At 42.1% G+C, this 21,721-nt stretch overlaps 2 protein-coding genes across 2 annotated transcripts; one reads left to right on the forward strand and one right to left on the reverse strand.

The window, feature by feature from the left end:
* Positions 1-634: 634 nt before the first annotated feature.
* On the reverse strand, positions 635-15,961 carry ncbp1 (nuclear cap binding protein subunit 1). The gene is made up of 23 exons (XM_030369103.1): positions 15,776-15,961; positions 13,529-13,617; positions 12,539-12,639; positions 12,219-12,375; positions 11,802-11,909; positions 11,374-11,495; positions 11,148-11,217; positions 10,343-10,558; positions 8,976-9,073; positions 8,582-8,645; positions 8,297-8,407; positions 7,835-7,899; positions 7,665-7,727; positions 7,454-7,528; positions 6,011-6,114; positions 5,724-5,846; positions 5,292-5,394; positions 4,835-4,928; positions 4,611-4,714; positions 3,940-4,057; positions 3,081-3,221; positions 2,754-2,867; positions 635-1,108 (listed from the first exon to the last, which is right to left on the reverse strand). Exons 1-23 carry the CDS (start codon positions 15,807-15,809, stop codon positions 995-997), a joined length of 2,388 nt encoding a protein of 795 aa, XP_030224963.1. The 5' UTR covers positions 15,810-15,961; the 3' UTR covers positions 635-994.
* A 9-nt stretch (positions 15,962-15,970) lies between these two features.
* On the forward strand, positions 15,971-21,266 carry tstd2 (thiosulfate sulfurtransferase like domain containing 2). Its single transcript, XM_030369107.1, has 9 exons — positions 15,971-16,372; positions 16,447-16,745; positions 16,832-16,940; positions 17,649-17,771; positions 18,307-18,412; positions 19,044-19,159; positions 19,447-19,605; positions 19,965-20,103; positions 20,800-21,266. Exons 1-9 carry the CDS (start codon positions 16,250-16,252, stop codon positions 21,036-21,038), a joined length of 1,413 nt encoding a protein of 470 aa, XP_030224967.1. The 5' UTR covers positions 15,971-16,249; the 3' UTR covers positions 21,039-21,266.
* Positions 21,267-21,721: the final 455 nt, after the last annotated feature.

Below are 21,721 nucleotides of genomic sequence, written 5' to 3' on the forward strand. Positions count from 1 at the left end.
GTTAGCGTTTTAGCTATTCCGTAGCGCCGGCAGCCAGTGCAGATATCTGGTTTGGTTCGAATCAATTTGTCTGTTTTTTAGCTACCCTCAACATGGGCTGGCCCTGAAGAAAAACAATAAAGGGGTTAAAAATCGCCGGAGTTCTCCTTTAAGAACAGGTGGAATTTATCAAGACTGATTACTTACTGATGTGCGTACGGTTGCCTTGCACACGTTTGATGATCATTTTGTACTTGCTATTGCACATCCTAAATTTCAGAGAGAATTTAGAGCCTTTTCTACTCACGGTTGATAAATGAGGCCCCTGGTTTATTTCCATTTCTACTGAAAATGTTTTCCTTGCTTTCACTCTTTCCTGCCCTCTTAACAACTCTAAAATCAGCTGCATCAAAGTAGCAATGCTTAAAGACAAATCACAATGTATAAGGATTTCTTGTGGATTTAGGACCACAGAATAAAAATATGAATTCCGTTTGAACCTGTAAACATTATAAAAATATATTTTTTCCCCGCAATTTATGCTGCTATGAAAGAACTGCATAAAATATCTCCCTATCAGAGGAGCAGGATTAATCTGTATAGTAGAGAAAGTGTGTTCTGCAATGTGCACGATAGCAGTCAAACACATAAAAAGTCATGTGAAGACTCCAAAGAGCTTTAATATTTTCCCAGTTTACATAAAATACATATAAAAAGTAGAGGGTTGAGTCAATCTAAAGCCATCTCTTTTGTCAGTCAGGCTCACAGTGATGAGCGATGGGTTAAAACACTCACAGGACTAAGAGTATATGGTAAAAAGAAACAAAGGGACCAAAAACTAAAACACTACAGAAAAATCGCTTTTTCACATTTCCTGTTTGTGCTCTTTCAAAGAAACTGTCCTAAACAACAGGCTACTATGCAGTCAGCTACTCCATAGCAAACAAAGTATAAAAATAAAAATCAAATGTTATGATGAGAATCTTGATGCAAGAGCTGGTGTGTGTGGTGCGTCTCAGAGCTGCAGGGCACAGAACTGCTGGTACACGGCCAGGATGTGTGGGTCCAGCTCGGCTGTGAACAACAGGTTCTCCAGGGTCCCCACGTAGGGCTGGATGGTCACGTGGTGCTGATGACGGGAGAGACCACAGATCAGTACTCGACCCGTAACAGCTTATTCAGCCATTAACCAACTGAATCCACGGTGAAAGTCTTTTATCCACTGGCAATACATTTCTTGTTTCACTGGCACTAAAATTATTAAATCGATTGGAAGTATGATAGTTATATATCGGCCGTTTGTTTGTGTAGGGACCCCCATTTATAGGGCTACCAACATATCCGGTACTTCTGGTAGAAGCTTAATGCTAACAACAATGCTGAACATTTCTCTTTTTAAATCATGCCATCAACAGAAAATATATTGTCATATGAAAGCTGTGACTCCACGGTATAAGCCTCCTGATTTTGTGAGATTATCTCGATTAACTACATGTGAAAGAACACACACACACACACACACACACACACACACACACACACACACACACACACACACACACACACACACACACACACACACACACACACACACACACACACACACACACACACACACACACACACACACACACACCAGCTATTTGTTTAACTATTTTTCTGGTCAATAGTTTCACTTGATTCAAGCCATTCGATCCCACATGTCTTTACGCCGTTTACTGTGGCTTTATTAAAACATTCAGCTTCACTTTGCACTACAACGCCTCATTTTCAGAAGGAAATCCATTTTCTCGTTTTCTTTATTCCTAATCATGCACAAAAAAAACCAATATAAACAAGCATAAATATTAGGCTAGGGCAAGTTGACGCGTTAATTACGTGTTAACGCAATCTTATTTTAACGCGATTAATACAAATTGACTTTTTGCCCATTGAATGTCAACATTCACATAGTTCCACTTACTTTACATTCAATTACACTTGCAGTAAGTGACAGCCTAATTACAATTCCCAAATCTGTGGTGTTCCGTAAGTTTCATATTCAACCCACACTGGGTGAGTCAATAATACTCCCTCGAGATCACTTGGTCTAGTTTTTGCTTATTAAGTACATTTGGTATGAATGATTATCTGTCATTCCATTTGATAATCTCATTTAACCTCAATTGGAGTGGATTTAAAATATAATTTTAAAAGTGTGATTAATCACGAGTTAACTCACCAATACTATGCGATTAATCACGATTAAACTTTTAATCTTTGCCCAGCCCTAATTAACATATATCTTATATCGACATTCTGCTTGAAAATATCGAGATATGATTATTGGTCAATATCGCCCAGCCCTGGTAAGTAGCCATAGCGAACAAGCATCAACCTACATAGATATACTTGTACTAACATCTGTCATTACACACAACTTCTTGAACAGCAGACTGTAACGCAGCTCCAAGGTAAACAACTATACATAGACGGGTCCAATCAGAGACGGAAACTCAATCCCCCTCAAAGCGCCATTGACCTGATACAAGTAAACCCAACTAAATGTGCAGTAGTTTTTAATCGACATGGTTCATGGTGCGTATAAGATAAAGTGATTTATGGCCAATGATCCATGGATGCCTTTGTGAATGTTGAATATTTGATTATTCGTTCGTACTACCCTCCGATTATTTGACCATGAAAAAAAAAGGTAGATATTCACATCCCCAGTCTAAATACATCTGTGTAGTTCCATTTTGTCGAGCTACATAGTGGTGGGGTGTTGGTGTTACCATGAGGAAGATCTGCTGCAGTCTCTCGGTGCACGTCTTGTACCAGGGCGTGTTGATGTCCACGCTGCCCGTCTCACATCGGACCAGGTGCTCCGTCAGCATCATGATGAAGCGCTACACAACGACATGCACACAGTGAGCACAACGCGCTTAAATCAGCGCACTTTGAGACCATATGAATCAATGTACTTTCTGAACAAACAACTGAAATCAGCACACTTTTAAAATACTTTTAAACACGGGGGGTCAGACTTGGTTGGGGGGGGTAGAGCTGTTGGACGTCAGGGGGGTAAGGGTGATCGTGGGTGTTTGGGTGGGGCTAGCTACCTGGAATATGACGAGGAAGAGGTTCTTCTGTTCGCTCTGGGCCGACTCCACCTTCTCCTGAAGCCTCTCGATCTGCTCCTCCAGCTGCCCCTCCTCGTCCTCGCTGTTCTTCTCCATGTCCTCTTCATCCCCGCTGTCCCGCTGGTAAGACACACGCACCATTAGAGCTCGGCGAGGGACGGACGACGCGTGGAGCGACATCAACGCTTCTGTCGGTTACTCCAAGTGCATAGACACGCGTTGTATATACAGTGTCTCACAAACGTGAGTACACCCGTCACACTGGAACCCTCTTCCACGCCAGAGACAACCTCCGGTTGTGACGCTCAGCACGATCAGAGGCAGATAACGACCCCAAACACACCTCCAAGACGATCCCTGCCTTGCTGAAGAAGCTGAGGGTAAAGGTGATGACTGGCTGAGCCTGACTCCAGACCTAAACCCTATTGAGCGTCCTCAAACGGAAGGTCTCCAACATCCACCATATTTTGAGGGGACAGTACATTTACACTGTTATACAAGCTGTACACTGACTACTTAACATTGAATTGAAGTGTCATTCTTCAGTGAATAGATTTAATAACATTATTACAAAAATGTGAGGAGTGTACTCAGTTTTGTGAGATACTTTACATATATACACATACATATGCAAACCTCCTTAACTAATCTTTCATAAATTAACCAAAAAACAGCAAGAAAGACAAAGCAGGCCGTGCTTCCTCCTGATGTGTACTGTACATTCTTTCAGAAGCTACGGCCACTTTTAAATCCAGAAGACCAATGCGACCATGAATGTCACTGTAACTCAACCAGGATAACCACCAACATAAACCACCCACATGGCTGCCTTCCAAACCTTCTTGTTCTGCTGCTTGTCCAACCGTGCTTTGACCTCCTCGAGCTCCTTCTGGATCTTCTGGACGTGTTTGTTCATCTTGCGGATGGTCGAGTGCAGGATCTCCCAGATGTAGAACCTGAAGGTAGAGCAACAACGTAGGGTAGACCATTGAAGCAAATAACGTTTTAGAAATATCATCTTAAGAAGACCCAATTCTGCGTGTTAGCACGTAGAGTTTGGTCCATGTTCTTGTTACGAGTGAACTGATGGGGTTTTGCTCCGGAACCACAGGGACTCTCCTACCCTGGAGAATAAATTATATCCCCTGTGCTTCCCGACTACGGTATGGAAGCTGAAGAAGGAAAAGCCAACACCTTATTCCATCACACCTAGTTCATTGAAATAAACCCACAAAATGATGAGGCTTCTAGTTTGGACTCCTTTGAGTCTGAGCTTTCTTATGGCACTGAACATTTTAAAAGTGTGGGTGTAGGTGAATAATTGTGGAAGGAGATAGGTCCCAAAGTTTGTAGAGGATAATAAAAAAAGAAGAAAGATAGAATAAAACCTAAGAAGAAAAATAGTGGAGCGCTGCATGCTCCATAAAATGTAATGCATTGTATTATATTTTATTGCTATAACACCTTGTAGATATTTTCCATGTTAAAGTGTTGGATGGCGTGGCCTACCTGGTGAATTCGTGGGCCATGTCTTGGGAGAAGAGCCAGTTGGCGACTGCAGCACAGTCCACGATCTGGGTGCGGATCATCTTGTCTACCAGCACCGAGATCATCTGGAACAGAGCAGGAAGTGAAAAACACATACATGTGGAGCGGGAGGGAAGACTGAAGAAGAACAGGCAGTTCTTGAAGACAACACGGCAGGTAAAACACGACACGCATCGGGTCAGTACCTGGGGATGGTTCCGCCACACCTCATACACCACCCTGAGGATGTGTAACTTCCCCTCATCGCTATCAGTCAGCACCTTCAGAATCTCATGGAACCTGGAGGGTAGACCCACAACACACGTTAGACCGCAGCCTGGTGGAACCAATATCCAACATAGAATAGGCCCAACCTAAGAGTAGTTTTGACACTGAAAAAAATAAGGTAGTTACAATATATACATAGTAACATACTTAAATATAATGGATTCACCAACTCTCTATGACCAGTGTAACTAACATAAATGTAATAATTGTACAGAATCCCTTTGTCGGATCCCGGTAAATCCTCCCGTGTTCATGTTCTCATTAAACATCAATTCAATGCTTGTCTAGAGAGTGGCACTGAAACTTTTTCTGAAGAAGGCTGTTAGCATCCTACTTTAGTCTCTGAGTAGTTTGGTCACTCGACGGTCGACCTACTTGGCGAGGGCACTGAAGGAGTGGCTGAAGGACTTGGCGGCCAAGTGGAGCAGTGTCTGCAAAAACACCTCAGTTTTCAGAGGGTTGAAGCTCTCACCCTCGTCTAGACCAACCACCACGGCAGAGAGAGGGAGAAGAAAACACAGAAATCAGTAAACAGAAGGACAAACGGACCATTGACCATTATATGCGGTTTCAGCAATCGTTGTTTCGCTTTGTGGATGGGGGACCGGAAAAAGATAGGACCAGAAACCTCAAAAACACATGATATTCTCTTAGAATAAATGCACATTTGCATGGGTGTTTTTCTGCATTGATAGACTGGGCAGTAAAAACCTGGGTTTAAAAAGAGAGGAAGTGACACGTAGCCTAGGTCAACATGAGTTCCCCATCAGTGAAAGGCTTTACAGAGAACTGATATAACTGGCTCACCGTCGTCCTCCTCCTGGTTGGGTTTGGGCATGTCCTTCAGGATAGCCAGGATCTCCTCGTTGGACGCTCGGTTCTTGATGGCGTTGCCCACGGTGACGGAGGTTTGGTATCCCGGTAACGAAGCTACGCCAGAAAGACAGACAGATTGAGAGACATAGACAAGAGTCTGGGCGTTGGATTTGATATCTCAATACACACACCAAGCTCACACTTTTTCCTGAATTCATTTCAATATTTAGTTGGGCTTTAAGCGCTAGTTTGCTATTCAAGGGGTGCGCTCAGCTTACCGGCAGACTCCTCTCCGTATTTGTAGTAGAAGGATGGCTCAGCCGGGATTAGGGGGGTGAAACCCGCGGGGACGATGTCCACTATCCTCTGGTGGTAGGACAGCCTGCACGACACAAAGCAATATGAGGACCTCACGGAACACCGCCTTACGCTTTATTATTCACTGGCAGCTGCTGGAAGGCTACGGGGTTTTGTCTCTCAGCTGAAAGCTTACGGGTTCAATGCACACGATCCCCTGAATACCTGCTGTCCTACTGTAGCAAGATGTACATGTCTGTCCCCATAGCTGCTCCTTAATGACCTCCATCTGAATTAGCTTTGGTGTAATTACAGCGACAATTGAACCCAGGGTCTCTTTTGGCATGAAAACCGATAAAAAAAGCCTAGGGTCCCTTCACATAAAACACAGCATCAACGACTTAGTTAGTGTACTGGGAGTCTATTTAAAAGTACTGTTTTACAAGTCTGTGCCTTACCGGTCGGTCCATGTTCACAGGAAGTTGATTACCGAATACACCAGAGTTTAGTTTGAGGGGGAAAGTGTTGGAATTTATTATTCCAGGGATATGCTTGTTAAACTCCAATAATTGTTCTTCGACAATTTATTTAATCCATTTAATCTAAGCTCTCGACAGCATTACAATCCAGCTTCGCCAAAACGGCTGGAAACAACACATCACTGCTCGACCAAAATGGCTACCGTATAATAATAATATAATAGAGGCGCCAACCAATTTAACTTAACAATCTCCCCTCTTGATACTTGGCTGTTTGTGAAAATATCTAGCGAGTGTTGACACGGAAATGAATGGAGCTGCATTATGCAAGTTACAGGCAAAATATATTTCAAGCTACATTTGTTGCCGCCTCTGTTATGCGCCCTCCAACGTTAATGGCTTCCGTAAATAATATGATTTACGGAAGCCATTAACGTTGGATCGCATAGTGATACGTTGTTTCTAGCCGTTGTATAGCTGGATTGTTATGCTGTCGAGAGCTTGTAATAAACAAGTTGTGTAAGAACAATTATTGGAGTTAACATGATTTTCCATGGAATTATAAATTCCACAACTTTCCTCCTTGAACTGAACTCCGATGCATTCGCTAATCGACTTGTGTGGAATTCCTGTAAACATGGAGCTACTGGAAAGGCACAGACCCCAATGCAATGTAAGCCACTTTGGCTGTAAGCGTTGCTCCGGGCAAGCCCTACACTGGTTGATCAACGAGAACAAGGGTCCTGAATTCTTATTTTAGCTGTTTTCATGCCGAAAGACCCTGGGCTCCATTTTCGCCTGAATTACACTTTAAGTAGCATTTGGTAAAAAGGGTCTGCTACATGACTAAATAGTAAGATCAGTTATACCTGAACAATTTAAATGAAGAGGCAATAAAAAGTTCCAAATCCGTTGTGGTTCAATGGTGTCCAAATGCTTCCTTACCTCATGCTCTTCTCAAGAACTTCCTTGACGAACTTTGGTTTGGGTTTCTCCGCATCCAGCGTCAAACAGTCTGCCCTAAAGAGGGGAATGGGTGAGCAGATTCAAGAGCGGGCACATTTATCTCTACAGCCCTTGTATACACTACATGATTATCAACGCCTGTAGAGTTCTAAATATTATAACTCTGGTATCAATTAAACGTATTGATTACCAGTCGTCCCAGCTCCATCGGAATTGGAAGTTACTCAAATGGTGCGAAAACCAGTTGATCAGTCTGAAAAACAAATTCATTGATATGAGCAAAGGTCCCACAGCCTCCTCCATGCGAGAAAAAAGCCAATTTGAAATCCTTTTAACCTCATGTTTAAAGCCAGGCCTCACCTATCTATGCAGGTGGTGTTCATGGTGTCCAGTCTCATGTACAGCATCTCAGTGGCTTGGGCCAGCTGGTTGGAAACTGTCAAGGTCAAAGGTCAGAGAGAAGACACCCCGAAGTACCCATAGGGGACCTTACATTTATAATAACATCAGACATAACAATACTGAATGGCTATTTATCTAGCAACTCGGTAGGTTACGCTGAAGCTTATCTGATCTGCTTGCCTACAAAAGCTATATACTCCACAAGTCATCAATTGGGATTACTTTACTTTGCCATTTATAAATGATTGTATTTGCATTTCATTTGAGCAATGCTAACTTTTCCTTTGTTGTTCCCTAGTTGTCCACCATTAACTGAATAAGATTCCCAAGTTTCCCGTCTGGGGTGAATGAATTCCCATCCGACGTTATCTAGCCCTCTCCCCGTGGGAACCCTTCCCCGTCAGAATGGAGCGAGGATACGACTTGAGGCAGAGATCCAGGCTGCAGCTTGCAGAGCTCAATGAGCAGCGTGGTGTACATGACGTCCAGGTGGGGGGCACAGGGAAGCTGGAACAGCTCTCCAAAGATCACCTGAGGGAGGAGGGGTGGTGGTGGTGACTTATTAAAGGCAAAGCAGACACAACTAGTATATTCTTATTCATTCTTCCTGCAATTCCGCCCAAAGTTTTGTGCGATGGATAATTCAATCTGTATCTTAAGGTCGCAGTATCTCTTGGGTCACGGTCGTGATGGAGACCAGCGTACCTCCACGATGTGGTAGTTCAGAGGGATCTTGTTCTTCCCAGGGTAGCTGAGTAACTGAGCCGCGCTGAGGGGAGGAAGAAGGCAACGTTTATGAAGTTACATTGACCAATCACAACTCAGAAAAGTATTTGAGTTAATATTCAACATCCACTATTTTTTATTTATGCTTGGTTAGGACAGAGCCGAACCTGTTTGTCATTAAATATAATATCCAATGTCAATATACCCCAGAAACCCACAATCAATTTTTGGCAACCATTACAAATGTGAGGAGCTACATCTGGCATATAATCATACTTCAAAACCCCAAAAGTATACCGTGTTATCACTGAACTGGGCACGCTACAAAAGGTATTTCTGTGAGCATATATACAGCCGAGCCAGGCAGACCCACCATGACTTCCTCTCCCTCCAGTGAGACTTGATGATGTTGTGCAGGTTCTCCTCGATCACAAAGCGCTCCACGGAGTGGCTCCCGGGCATCACTGGACCCTGGGCACCGAGACGGGTTCAGGGAATGAGTCAAAGTTAAACACTTTCATTGAGGACATTTGTTTCAGAAAGCTAGCGTAACTATTGAACAGTACATGTGATCTTGTGGTTTACTTCACCCATGCTTAAATGGTGAGTGTAGAATTGATTGCTGTCTAGCATCAGTTCATTTTCTCAACCCACAGTGCTCTCACTCCACTGCCCTGTTCACTAACAGACCACAGAGGCAGTATCGAGGCATTTCTGATCATTACACTCACACAACCAACTCTGCGACCTATCGATTGGATTTTCTTTTTAAAACATTTGTCCCCTTATCTCATGATTAACTGCCTACTCGACTCTTAATAAGAACTGTTTGAAGGAGGTCAGTCGGGTTTCAGATCCACTCTTAGACTCCGTTACAGCAGAGCTTCAATGTAAAGCGGTTCACACCAGACGAGCCACAGAGCAACGTGCCGGACAGAGTTTCACCTCCAGTCCTACAAGTCTGTATCCTCCATTATAGCATACAATTATTATATCACAAGGTGCGGAGCATTGAGTATTACTTGTATTCATATTTCATTTCTAAAACATTATAGCCTATTATTCACATATACAAACTAATTGGTCTGCTAATGTCCCTCGCCCATCGAATATAATGGATAACGTCTTTATGAAAGTAACACCAGGGATTTGACCAATGTGCAGGTCGGCAACCAAACAATTGACCAAAACCTGACCGACCAAGAGCCTAAAAATAAAAACAATTAATCTGATCCAAGCTGATGCATAAAGTACAATATCAACATGATGAGACACGAACAAGTGGATATCTCGAGTACCTATTGTTTAACGTTGACCCCTGTATCAAACCATTGCACCATACTGCCACCAGAGGGAGATAAAGACTCGTCCTAATTTAAGGCAATTTACAGATTTCCTGTGAAACCCTCCATTAGCTAAAGCAATTTTTTTAAATGGTTCCAAGAGTAGACCATCACTTGCTAGTGGTTTCGTGGAATCAAACACAACTTTGATGAAAAGAATAACAAAGGGAAGACATAATTTGTTGTAACTAGAAGAAAAGTTTGCTGGTGATGGTATTTGGCCTCTTTGAGGAGATGTGATCACAGTGAGGTGGTTTGATATGTGATGTATATTATACATAGTTTGTGTATATGAGAGGATGTGAAAGGCCGTAATTTGAGGGCCTTCCCATGTGCACAGCGAGGACACTATAAGCAAACACGCAACATTGAGCCAAGTGGGGCTATTGTCTCCTACCTCTGGGGCATCCGTGTAGTCAAACATGCGGAAGATGACCCGGGGCATGGGGTACTGGGTGTCGGGCATGTGCCCCGGCGGGGTAAAGGGGGGCAGGTTGTGCTGTAGCGCCTCACACAGGACGCTGTCGAAGGCGATGTAGGGCCGCAGGATGTGGCGTTCCTGCCAGCGATCCTTCTTCAGCTTCTGGATCTGGGCCCACAGACAGTCCAGGTACTGGAAGAGCCAGGGTCAAATCAGACTCCAGTCATACAGTGAACCAAATGGTTCATTATCAAACCACTAGGGGGCACTGCACTGCATGGCAGCCAGCTGCTCCTGGCACGATGGGATCATAACATGCAGAGTTCATAATCCGAGTGTTAATAAACATTAAATTCCCCATGGGATTAATAAAGTATGGAAATGTATCTTCTTCTACACCTGAATATCAACTGAATTGTCCTCTTAAACAGGGCAACACATCAGGACATTTACTTAAAATGACAGTAAAAACCTTTATCACAGAAGGTAGGATTTCAACAAAAGAGAGGATGACGACACTTGATCGGTTGTTTTCAGAATGAACAGATCAACATGGACGTGGGACAGATCAACGCGGACGAGGGACAGATCAACATGGACGTGGGACAGATCAACATGGACGTGGGACAGATCAACATGGACGTGGGACAGATCAACATGGACGTGGGACAGATCAACATGGACGCGGGACAGATCAACATGGACGTGGGACAGATCAACATGGACACGGGACAGATCAACATGGACGTGGGAGAGGTGGAGGAGCGGTGTGTTCCCTCACCTCCTCCTGGGGATGGGGCTTCTCTGCCGTCCACACCTGGAGCATGGGCAGGTGGGTCTTTGACCGCCTCCTGCAGAGGAAACAACCATGAGGCCGTGGCCAGGCTCCAACACCCTCCCTCAAATCACTTCTTACAGACGCACTCTGAAACAAAGCCTTTCATGTGAGGTCATCTTTACATTCTAATTTCAAGTTGGTCTTTTTAGAAACACTCGAAGGACCTTACTTGAGGTATCCTTCGATCTGGCTGAGGAGGCGGTCCATCTCGACGTCCTTCTTCTCGTAGAGCTCCTTCCCCACCCAGGGCAGACAGGAAAGAACAACGTGCACGAACCAATCCGACCGCACCTGAGAACACAAAAGGGTCCAACAGGACGACTTTTATATTGCAGGAGGGGAGGAGCCTAAAGCACTAACGGAAGGCAGGATAAAAATGCAAACATCAGGATTGAACCCAGAACATTTTGGCTTTGAGTCAATCCCCCTCACCACTACACTATCCTGCCAAAATAAAGTTTAACTCTGGAAGAGTATCCAAGACACATTCTTTCAACATGAAAGAATGTGTAAGAAAGTCTCAAATGGCTTTGGATGGCCGCCTCTTAAACACAGCCCCCATCACTCTGTCCTCAGTACGTATGCTCCCTGCTCTACCTGAGGGACGTCCTCCTCCTGCGTCACGCTGATGAAGTTCTCAAACATGGCCACCATGGAGGGAGCCGCGATCACATGACAGTTCACCAGGTCGGACAGAAAACGCACCTGAGAATAGACGTTAGCATTTTAACAGACAATTGGATTCAAAGCTACAATCAAAGGATAATATCAAGTAGCTACAAAATATGAATACAAACAATTACACATACATTAGTATGTGTAAGAAAGGGGTTAGGGCAATTCAGCAGAATAATGCCCACAGGTAGGGCGTTGGCTTTGGGAATCAAATACAGTATCTTTCTGGCTTATGTGATGTTTTGCATGCTGAAATACATTGTGTCGACATGTTGTTGCCGTGTACTTGGATACTATCGGGAGTGACCATCGATGCTCCCTGTGTCACACAAAACTGACCAGGTAAAGCGCTTCATTGTAGAAATTGTTTTTCAACGTTTCCTTGAGTTGTCTGATCATGGCTTCCACAAACTCGCCGCCAAAGTTGTAGTTCCTGGCGTTGAGGAGGCCCACTAGCGTAGTATACACGGACAGCTTCTCTGGTAGGGTGCGAGCACTGAAACACACATATATAGGATCAGTCCAATGTAAGGACTACGACTTTGAAGGAAAGGGAACACGGAATTGACAAAACAATTTTTTTATGAATGAACTACAAGTTAAACTACGGAAAGAATATTAATGAGATGCATTCAATGCACTCATAAAAAGGAACGTACACAGCACACAAGATGCGCAGGATCTTGTTCTTGTAGTTGGGGAGGTCAGCTTCCAGGACGCCTGCCAGGCCCTCCAGGTTGCTCTCCAGGGAGGAGGTGCTCTGTGGGAGGGGGAACCCGGACATCAGACAAGGCAACCTTCAGTGCGGTTACATGGGACAGCGAGATCGGATTCATACCAGTTTTGCTACTCGAACGCACCGTGTCACTTATCCGAACGTGCATGGCCTTAAAGAGATTTGAATAATCTGTCATCCGTCAATAAATCTTTTTGGAACGAACTGCCGCCTTCAATCCTTCCGTCACCATCTTAAATTCTAGGCTCAAAACACGCCTCTTCTCCCTGGCCTTTCTTCCCCTTTTGTGATCTGTTGTTAGTTTTATGTTTTCATGTACTGTCTATGTATGTGGTATGTGTTCTTTTATATGCCTTTTTTGCACCATGTACGGCACTTTGGCCAGTGAAAACAGTTTAAATGGGCCTTATAAATAAATGTTACTTACTTACTGTACCATATATCCATTTGAAAGGAGGCAATGGCTCTTTCATAGAAGGCTTATTTTAATTAATAGAAACATTGAACGAATATTAACCGCATCTATCGGATTGAATCATATCTGATCAAAACGCAACGGATCGTAGGAACGTCGAATCGTTCCATGTTAAAATGCATCATCCCTGTATCGTATCGTAGCACATTTATCTAGATACGTATGGAATCGTCCTATAAAAGGGGATGCACACACCTGTAAAATACATGCTTCTAGTTTAGTCATGTGCTGTAAAACATGTCACCAGCAGTCTTGTTCTGTATTGGAAATTTTGCCTCTAGCATGCGTGTCAAAGCAAGGCCAGCAACGAGGATAATGGGCAAAAGATGCATCACAGCAGGCAAAACATATTGCAAATCACTGTTTTGAACGGGATCACTGTGTGACCCAGTGACCTATCTTACTGTATAGAGCGTTGGAACACATATCGGGAAATACCTTCTCTCCCACACGACATATCAACGACTCCAGGCGGTCTTCAATCTCAGTGGGCTCCGATGTTCTCCTCCTCTTGTGGGCCTGGCCTCCTACATGAAGGGGTGAGGAGATGGATAATGAGAGCAGAACCAAATCAAACTTAGAACGGTGACATTATCAGGATTATCCTTTTAAAAGAGCAATAACTTGACGTGAAATGTACTCTCCCATGTGAGAGAACGAGGAGCCTGCAGCAAGCAGCAACAATCAACAACAGACTGATTCACATTACTAGACAATACACATTTTAGTCACAATTCCCACCATGGAGTCCCCTATACCTGAAAATATAAACCATAAAGTTAGATTGTTTGGATTTAATGGCGCTAACTCAGCAATATTGCACCTCTATGGACAGCTTGGGTAATCCTCTTCTAATAAGTCAAAGCTGCTGTATCAGTCAGATGTAAAGTGTCATCTGGACATCCCTGTCCAAAATGGTGAAAGAATCGTTTGACCACATAAAATGTATAAAATAAGAAAACTGCTTTAAGTAATACTATATAGAAACGAGGTGGGAAAGCTATATCAACTAGGGCTGCAACTAACGATTATTTTAATAATCGATTAATCGATGAATCTGATAAAAAAAAATATACATTTGTAATAGCCGCATCTTTATTCAAAAACCGAACAATACTTCAAATTCACAGTGCAGACTGAAGAGTAAAAACACCAGGTTATTGCCCATCGTCCTGAAACTATTAAAACTAATATTAAATGAAAAGAAATAAAAAACATTACTGGGATAACACAAAAAAACAATACAATGTATGATATATATGTATATATATACATACATACATACATACATACATACATACATACATACATACATACATACATAAGGGAGGTCCATGGTTAACCGATAAGATCTTTAACTGGTAAATACTAACGGTTAAAAAATAAATTAAATCATCTTAGTTTCTCTCTGACAGGAGATCGTTAATTTTTATTGATATTGATGCCATATTCGAGACTCCTTAACCTTATCCATTATTTTGTTGAAATATAACTGGTATTATTGCTTTAATTGCTGATAAGATGATCATAGCTCAAGATAGGACGTTAAACAGGTCATAATTCCATTTTTACTATATATTTTATATTGCTGGGAAAACTAGTTTTCGCCAAAATCTCAATTTTCTTGTGTTGCATTTGAACACATCAATCATATTACTGAGCCGACCTGAACACATCACATTTTACACTATTTGCTACTTTTTTTTAAGCTAACTAGCTCTATATCCTGCCGATTTTAACATGGATTTAAAAACTGGATTACTATTTTTAACTGACGGGACTTTCTACACCGTCCGGTTGTGTTTTCACTACCGCTGCTTTGAATGACTGTTGATGCACGCGGTGCCGACTCCGAGCCCGTCTGCACACCGTCTGCAGCAGCAGCAGCAGCTGTCAAGAGTTTTTGGTTGGACTAGACGGATACTGAGTTGAAGGAGTTTTTTTTTAACCCAAAGACAGTGAAGGTACAACACTTTTATATAGGCCTACAGTCTGATGTTCAGATATGACCAAAATACAAGCTGTGGTCGCTCAGACTAAGCTCGCTGTTGGTGTGCATGAACCATGAAACTGTCGGCGGCTGGCTGTAAACAGTGCCGCGCCTACGAGTGACGTATTAATCGCGCGACTCAACGAATCGATGACCAAATTCGTAGCCAACGCTTATAGTAATCGATTTTTATCGATTCGTTGTTGCAGCCCTAATATCAACATTAAATACATTCAGATAAGACTAAGAAAGAATGTCTTCTTAGCCGCTTGTCTCTACTTCAAATGTATATTCGTTGCTTTCAGTGATCAAAATAAGGCCGATGGATATATAAATTCCACTTGCCTATGACATTAACTTTTTATTAAAACGGTACCACTTGCATCATGGTTTGAGTCACACCCCCATGGTTAACCACACGGCTTTGCCACTGGCTAGCGGCTAGGCTAAGTCACTGGAGATAAGACTAAATACTGTCAGTCAAGTTTAGTCAATAACAGGAAGCATGCATAGACCCAACACGTGCGCATTATAAGGGACGATTTGAAATTTCCAGGGCTTCTTCCAATATTTGGATTTGCTAAATATAGCACACATGCTACGCTGCTACCAGTCAATGCTTAGCGTGTGCACGATAGCTAGCCACCGCTGTTTAGCCCAGCATCAAATCAAATGGTGTACTAACATCTACTTACCATCACTCTCGTCACTGTGTCGTCTCCTTGACATTTTCCTAATGCCGTTATGCTAACAGATTTTGAGCGACTGGTGCAAAAGGGAATAATTTGCAAAATGCGTAACCAACTTTTAAGGCTTCTAGATGTTTCAGTCGCCGTTGCAGAAAATAATAGCGGTCGAATTCAAGTGATGCACATCCGGTGTAGCGGGGGGTCAGGCGGCTGTAGCTGCCGGTCCGCCGTATTTAGTCTTCCGATGTTCATACAGATGCAGGGGATTGCTGGCTTTCTAAAACTAAACAACAAGATTTTATTTACCGATTCCGCATAGTTTTGTCTTGATGAGTATTTTTATGAATCACAGAAAATATGCTTCTGAAACAAGTGTATATATCCAACAGGTAGCGCGTAACCTGCCAAGCTGTCAGAACCTGTATTACAGTAAAACAATAGTATTTTAAATAGGAGATTTGGTGCTATTAAAAGTGTCTGATGGCTTCAGACGAATTTTTCGCTGATTTAGAATTGGAAACATTCACACGGAATGAATCAAGACAAGAGAAGCCCCAACTTTCTACCACACTTAGAAAGTTGTACACCTTCTGCAGAAGACAAGTGAGTAAATCAAAACGCAATCAGAGACGCAGGTTTCCATACTTCCAGATTAATAAAGTATGTGTTTTTTGCAGGCTTTTTCGTCATATGTGGCGTCAAAAAGAAATGCCAATATTGGGGATTCGATCTCACAACCAGTTTGGTACTGTTGTGATAAAACATTCTGGGAACCATCTTCTGTTCATAAGCATGTGGCCAGAACCCACGAAAATGAAGTCCAGCAGCTCACAGAGGTAACATTTCAGCGTTTGTTGAGCCAGCTGGAGGATAAAAAATGCGAAAGACCGCTCCCCAGAGATCACAATCAAGAAGCAGTGGAAATCTCTTCATGGCTGCCTGATACTAGTTACCTAACAGTGGAAGAGCTTCAAAAGTAACAATCATGCTTTTACTTTACTCTCTTTCTGTGTTGTGCAATTTAGAGTATGTATGTTGTTGTAACATCCATCTGCTCGTCAGGGGCCCTGGTAAAGTCCTTCTCTATTACCGTTACTTTCGGGTGGACGACCCGTACACCATCTGCGCCTGGCAAAAGGCTCTGTGTGAGAAGCTTCATCTAACTGGCAAGGTAAATACGTACCACTACTTCCTACTCCTCATCGTTCCTATCAGGTGAGGAGCAAGACCTACAGCCTGGCAATGTTTAGGGTCTCTTGGCCTCTCTTTTGGCAGATGAATGGACGACATCACAATCCGTCGGGAGCGTGCCTATGTTCCCACTCCCCTATATTCTCACAGCCCTATATTCTCACAGCTCTATGTTCCCACATTTCACTGGCACCGTTGGATCCTGCCCCGCGTGAGTCACAACATCTTGTCGGAATTGAGCTGGGGTTAGCCCTAACCCTAACCCTGTCTGCTTTGTTTTTCACCAAATATTGTGGAAAAAAAGTAATCATTAATTTACTATAATCCAAAAAATCTTGTGGGAGGTTAGGGCATAGATTGAAAGGAAATATAAGGAACACAAGATCTAATTTTGAAAATGTCCTAGAAATGTGGGACCATAGGGTTTCATTTTGAGAAAATCTTAGCAATAAGAAATCTTAGAAATGTGGGAACGCAGGCTGTGGGAAAATGGGGCCTAATTGTCAAAATAGTAAGTGAAAAAAAATTCTTCTAATGAAATAGAAAAAAATAATAATTATGCGTTTTCCCTTGTTAAGCACCTTGTTTTGGAGTTTTTCAATTTGCAATTAAAATGAAGCTTTATTGATATACATCAAGGTAACGACTGTATATATTTATCATATTGTCATTTATTTTTATTTTTCAGGTACGGGTGTCGACGGAAGGCATTAACGGAACAGTTGGTGGGAGCGTCTTGGCAACTGACATCTACATTAAGACCATGTGCGCCCATGCGCTTTTCAACTCAATGGAAGAGGACGACTTTAAGGTGAGATGGAGATCCCAAAACCAATGCAGTCACAGCTCAGACAGCATGGTGAGGCTTGGTTCACAATCAGACATTGACTGATTGTTGATTTATAATCACTTAACAACATATCATAATTGATTAGCCTGAAGTTATTTCATAATTGTCAAATAATCAAATAATGTAATACAATATTAAAAAAGGATAGTTATGGTTTGTATGACTGTATGATTATCGATTGGATCCATCATACTTTAACGTTCACTATGATTAAAGATCCAAAAGCTTTCATCTAATTTGCAGAAAACTGTCAGGATGTGTGTGTATTTATATATATTTATATCGGAGCATCTCTGATCCAAAGAGTCTTGTGTTTTCTCCCAGTAGTGTTTATTAATATTATTAGCAATTCTGGAATCATTAGAAACACTCTTTTTATATGGACGATAAACAGAGTGTGTGTGTGTGTGTGTGTGTGTGTGTGTGTGTGTGTGTGTGTGTGTGTGTGTGTGTGTGTGTGTGTGTGTGTGTGTGTGTGTGTGGGGGGGCTCTCCAGTCTAGTGATGGTGGAGCAGAGTGTTTCTCAGACCTAAGGGTGGGGGTGTACGAGGAGATTGTTCCCATGGGAGTCCACCCCGATGTCATCTCCTATCAGCTGGCAGGTAGCCTCATACTAATATCAATGGCAACAATCCTTATGCAAATAACGGTACCATACAGTATCGTTGTGTGTCCTTTTATATTTAAGAAATCCAAATATTCCAAGCAGGGGTGTAGCAACAAATGCTAGGCCCTATATACAAGTAGTCTTGATGGTTTGGTTTTGTTCACTCTAACTGGGTTCAACTCTAACTGGAATCTTACTATTACTATTTGTTTGAGTGACAATAGTAAGATTCCTGCAAATAAAGAGAGATATACACAAGGCCAGCTTTTTTTATTTTTAGAATATATAAGTTTTAGGATGTGATTTAATTGATAATATCGACATTGACAACAATCGATCAGCATTGATGACAGATATATCCAGGTTATTTTAAGTTACGAGCTAGTTTAAATGTTCCACATTGTGACTTTAAGGTCAGGGGTGTTGAGAGTTAATTGTCTTACCTGTAATAGTAGATGTTTGATTGGTAAAAGCACTCCTATCATCTTTTGTCTATTTGTCTCCTTAATGTGTATATTATTATTTGAACAAGACACACAGTTTTTCTCAGGTGGGCTTAAATAAAAACCTACCCTTTATGATTAAAATAAAGTGTCCCAGAGTAGATGTTTCTGTGTGTCTGTCAGGAACTCATCTGAACCCCGAGGAGTTCCACCAGGAAGTAGAATCTCTCCAGTCTGAAGGAGAGTCCTCTCAGGACACCGTGCTCCTCGACTGTCGGAACTTCTATGAGAGCAAAATCGTATGTAACGTCTCAGCTCTTTTATATTCTGTTAATGACAAAGTTTTCCTGTTTATTCTGTCTCCACTGGATATGGTGTGTGTGTTACATCTTTGTTTACACATCCTTTTTCTGCAAATCTTTAACAATTAGCTGAATTAGTAAAGATAGGGTAAAGTTATGTTTCCCAGTGGTAAAGGAAGGGAAAGAATGAAAAGAAATGGATCCCAAATTACAGAATTGAAAAAAAGATTAATAATAGGAGTAGTAGTAATAAATGATCTGTTTTCACTTCCTTCTGATCCTAGGGCCAGTTCAGTCAATGCCTGGCTCCCAACATCCGGAAGTTCAGTTACTTCCCAGAATACGTTGACCAGAACCTGGACCTGTTCCGGGACAAGAAGGTCCTGATGTATTGCACCGGGGGAATCCGCTGTGAGAGGGCTTCCGCATATCTCCTCTCCAAGGTACATGCACTCGAATTAAAAAGGCGCTCTTTTAACGAGCAGCTGGGATGTTTATTATCCTTTATAAGCTCATTTGAAATGTAGATGTACCTACACAGTGGACTGTTCTGAATGTCAGGTTACTCTATCTATCATAGATCTGGAAGGGCACGCTCTCTTCTCCTTTCACTAGAGAAGATTAAAAAATGGCTTGTAATAATGATAATAAACATCACATGAGGTGGTAAAATAAAGGCTTTTTCCCAATTTTTTTTGCTTTCATTTTAGTATTATTCAAATTATTATTACTGCTGAAGAAAATATATTCTGGCTGCTTCTGTTTATAGCAGAAGATGTTGTTTGTCTTGTGGTATGTTCAGGAAGTGTGTAAAGAGGTTTACCAGCTAAAGGGAGGCATCCACAAGTATCTGGAGCGCTTCCCGGACGGCTTCTATCGAGGAAAGCTGTTTGTCTTCGACGGAAGATACGCTATTTCCTCCAACGCAGACATCCTCTCAGGTCAGTGAGGACATGAGGGCTGTACTCAGAACCCTGTAGGGTCGAGGAAAATATCTGAAAAGCTACAATATGTTGTATTATATCACCAATCCCAAAAACCTAGTTTGAAAGAAATAGACCTGTTCCAATACCTTCCAGAATCGTAAATGGCTCCGATACTCCGGCTTTTATCCAAAGCAACTTACAATTAGTAAAAAAAATTGACAGTAAGTGAACTGACTATACATTCCTGTCATCGTAGGAGAACACTTCAATAAGAACTATTAGTAGTTGCAATGCTAGATGCTGTAACGGTATATCCATACGTTAGTAGTATACAGCTGTAATAATGTACCGTATATCCCCACTGTTTTTTTGACTCTGTATCGGCCGATACCCAAATTCAGGTGTCGTAATCGGTATCGGGAAGGACATTTTTTTATCGTAACCTCTCTCGAAAGAAATGATAAGAAGTACTTTACAATGGGATATTATGTATAAGTAGATAAATGTATTGGCCCCTGTTTGATTATTATTTTGTATAGATTTATTTTATGGATCTTAAATAGATAGCTTTATTCATAGCTTTATGTTGGTATGTATAACCTTATCAACTTCAATCGCAAGTTCCTGATCCCGTCTCTCCATAAAGCAGGCCTTACGGACAGTGTTGTGACATGAATCCCCTCTCCCTCCATGTTTCTGCCCCGTGTCCAGAGTGCAGGTACTGCAGTGCTCCATGGGACCAGTACCAGCTGTGTGCCACCCGGTTCTGCTGCCAGCTGGTCTTGTCCTGCCCAGCATGCAGGGGCGTGGGGCGCACGGCCTGCTGCTCCGCGTGCCAGAGCAAGGTCCCGCCAGAGGGGGAGGAGTCTTGCGCAATTGGTCCCGCCGTGCTCAAGGAGAAGTGTGAGTGCACCGACCGACGGCCCAGAATTCCCCAGGATGCGCTATGAGGAAGAGGTCGTCACCATTAGGGCATCGCTCACCAGCAAGCGAGCGAAATGATCCGAGACTGTGGGTCATATGGATGGAAACAAACAAAAATAGAAAAAGAAAATGCCAAATTACAAATCAGAACTGCATAATATTTTCTTTTGAGGCCTATGAAGAAATGTATTATTATTGTTATTACATTGACTACACACGTTTAATAAACAACCTTTACTCATGAAACTATAAAATTGTCTCTGTGGTTAATTGGAAAATCTTACTTAACTAACAATCCTATTATTTTTTGACTGTTATTCATTTGAATATAAACATTAAATCTTAATTTTGTTTTTTCTTGGAAAAATCTTTAATGACACAATCTACTGCTCGGGGATCGCGATGACGTCCATACTGTTTGGTGATGATAGCAGTCAAAATAGAAGCTTTATTGTACAATATGTGACATTCTAAGATACACAAATGTATAAACATTTGTTCTACCTGCTTGGTGAGAACAACTGTTCTGCTAACTTCATAAACCGCTTCAAAGGATATTCCCACAACATGAGACAATAATTAATTATTTAGTGACTAATAAACCAAAAGAAAAATAAAGATGGACAATGTACTCTATATCCTCATCCCTTAAGTTATTGTATAACTTGGTCATTTAGTTTGGGTACAAATAAAAGATAATTTACCCTTT

This window comes from Gadus morhua, chromosome 10 (assembly GCF_902167405.1).
Source record: "Gadus morhua chromosome 10, gadMor3.0, whole genome shotgun sequence".
In the NCBI taxonomy this organism is placed as follows: domain Eukaryota; kingdom Metazoa; phylum Chordata; class Actinopteri; order Gadiformes; family Gadidae; genus Gadus; species Gadus morhua.

Bases quoted from the DNA above. Each gene is read 5' to 3' on its own strand.
- ncbp1 (XM_030369103.1), bottom strand. From the start codon at position 15,809: ATGTCAAGGAGACGACACAGTGACGAGAGTGATG. The intron at 11,496-11,801 runs GTAGAGCAGGGA...TTGTGTTCTCAG, and splicing joins AGGAGGAGGACGTCCCTCAG to GTGCGGTCGGATTGGTTCGT. The intron at 7,529-7,664 runs GTAATCAATACG...TCCCCTCTTTAG, and splicing joins CGATGGAGCTGGGACGACTG to GGCAGACTGTTTGACGCTGG.
- tstd2 (XM_030369107.1), top strand. From the start codon at position 16,250: ATGGCTTCAGACGAATTTTTCGCTGATTTAGAATTGGAAACATTCACA. The intron at 16,373-16,446 runs GTGAGTAAATCA...TGTTTTTTGCAG, and splicing joins ACACCTTCTGCAGAAGACAA to GCTTTTTCGTCATATGTGGC. The intron at 20,104-20,799 runs GTCAGTGAGGAC...CCCCGTGTCCAG, and splicing joins CAACGCAGACATCCTCTCAG to AGTGCAGGTACTGCAGTGCT.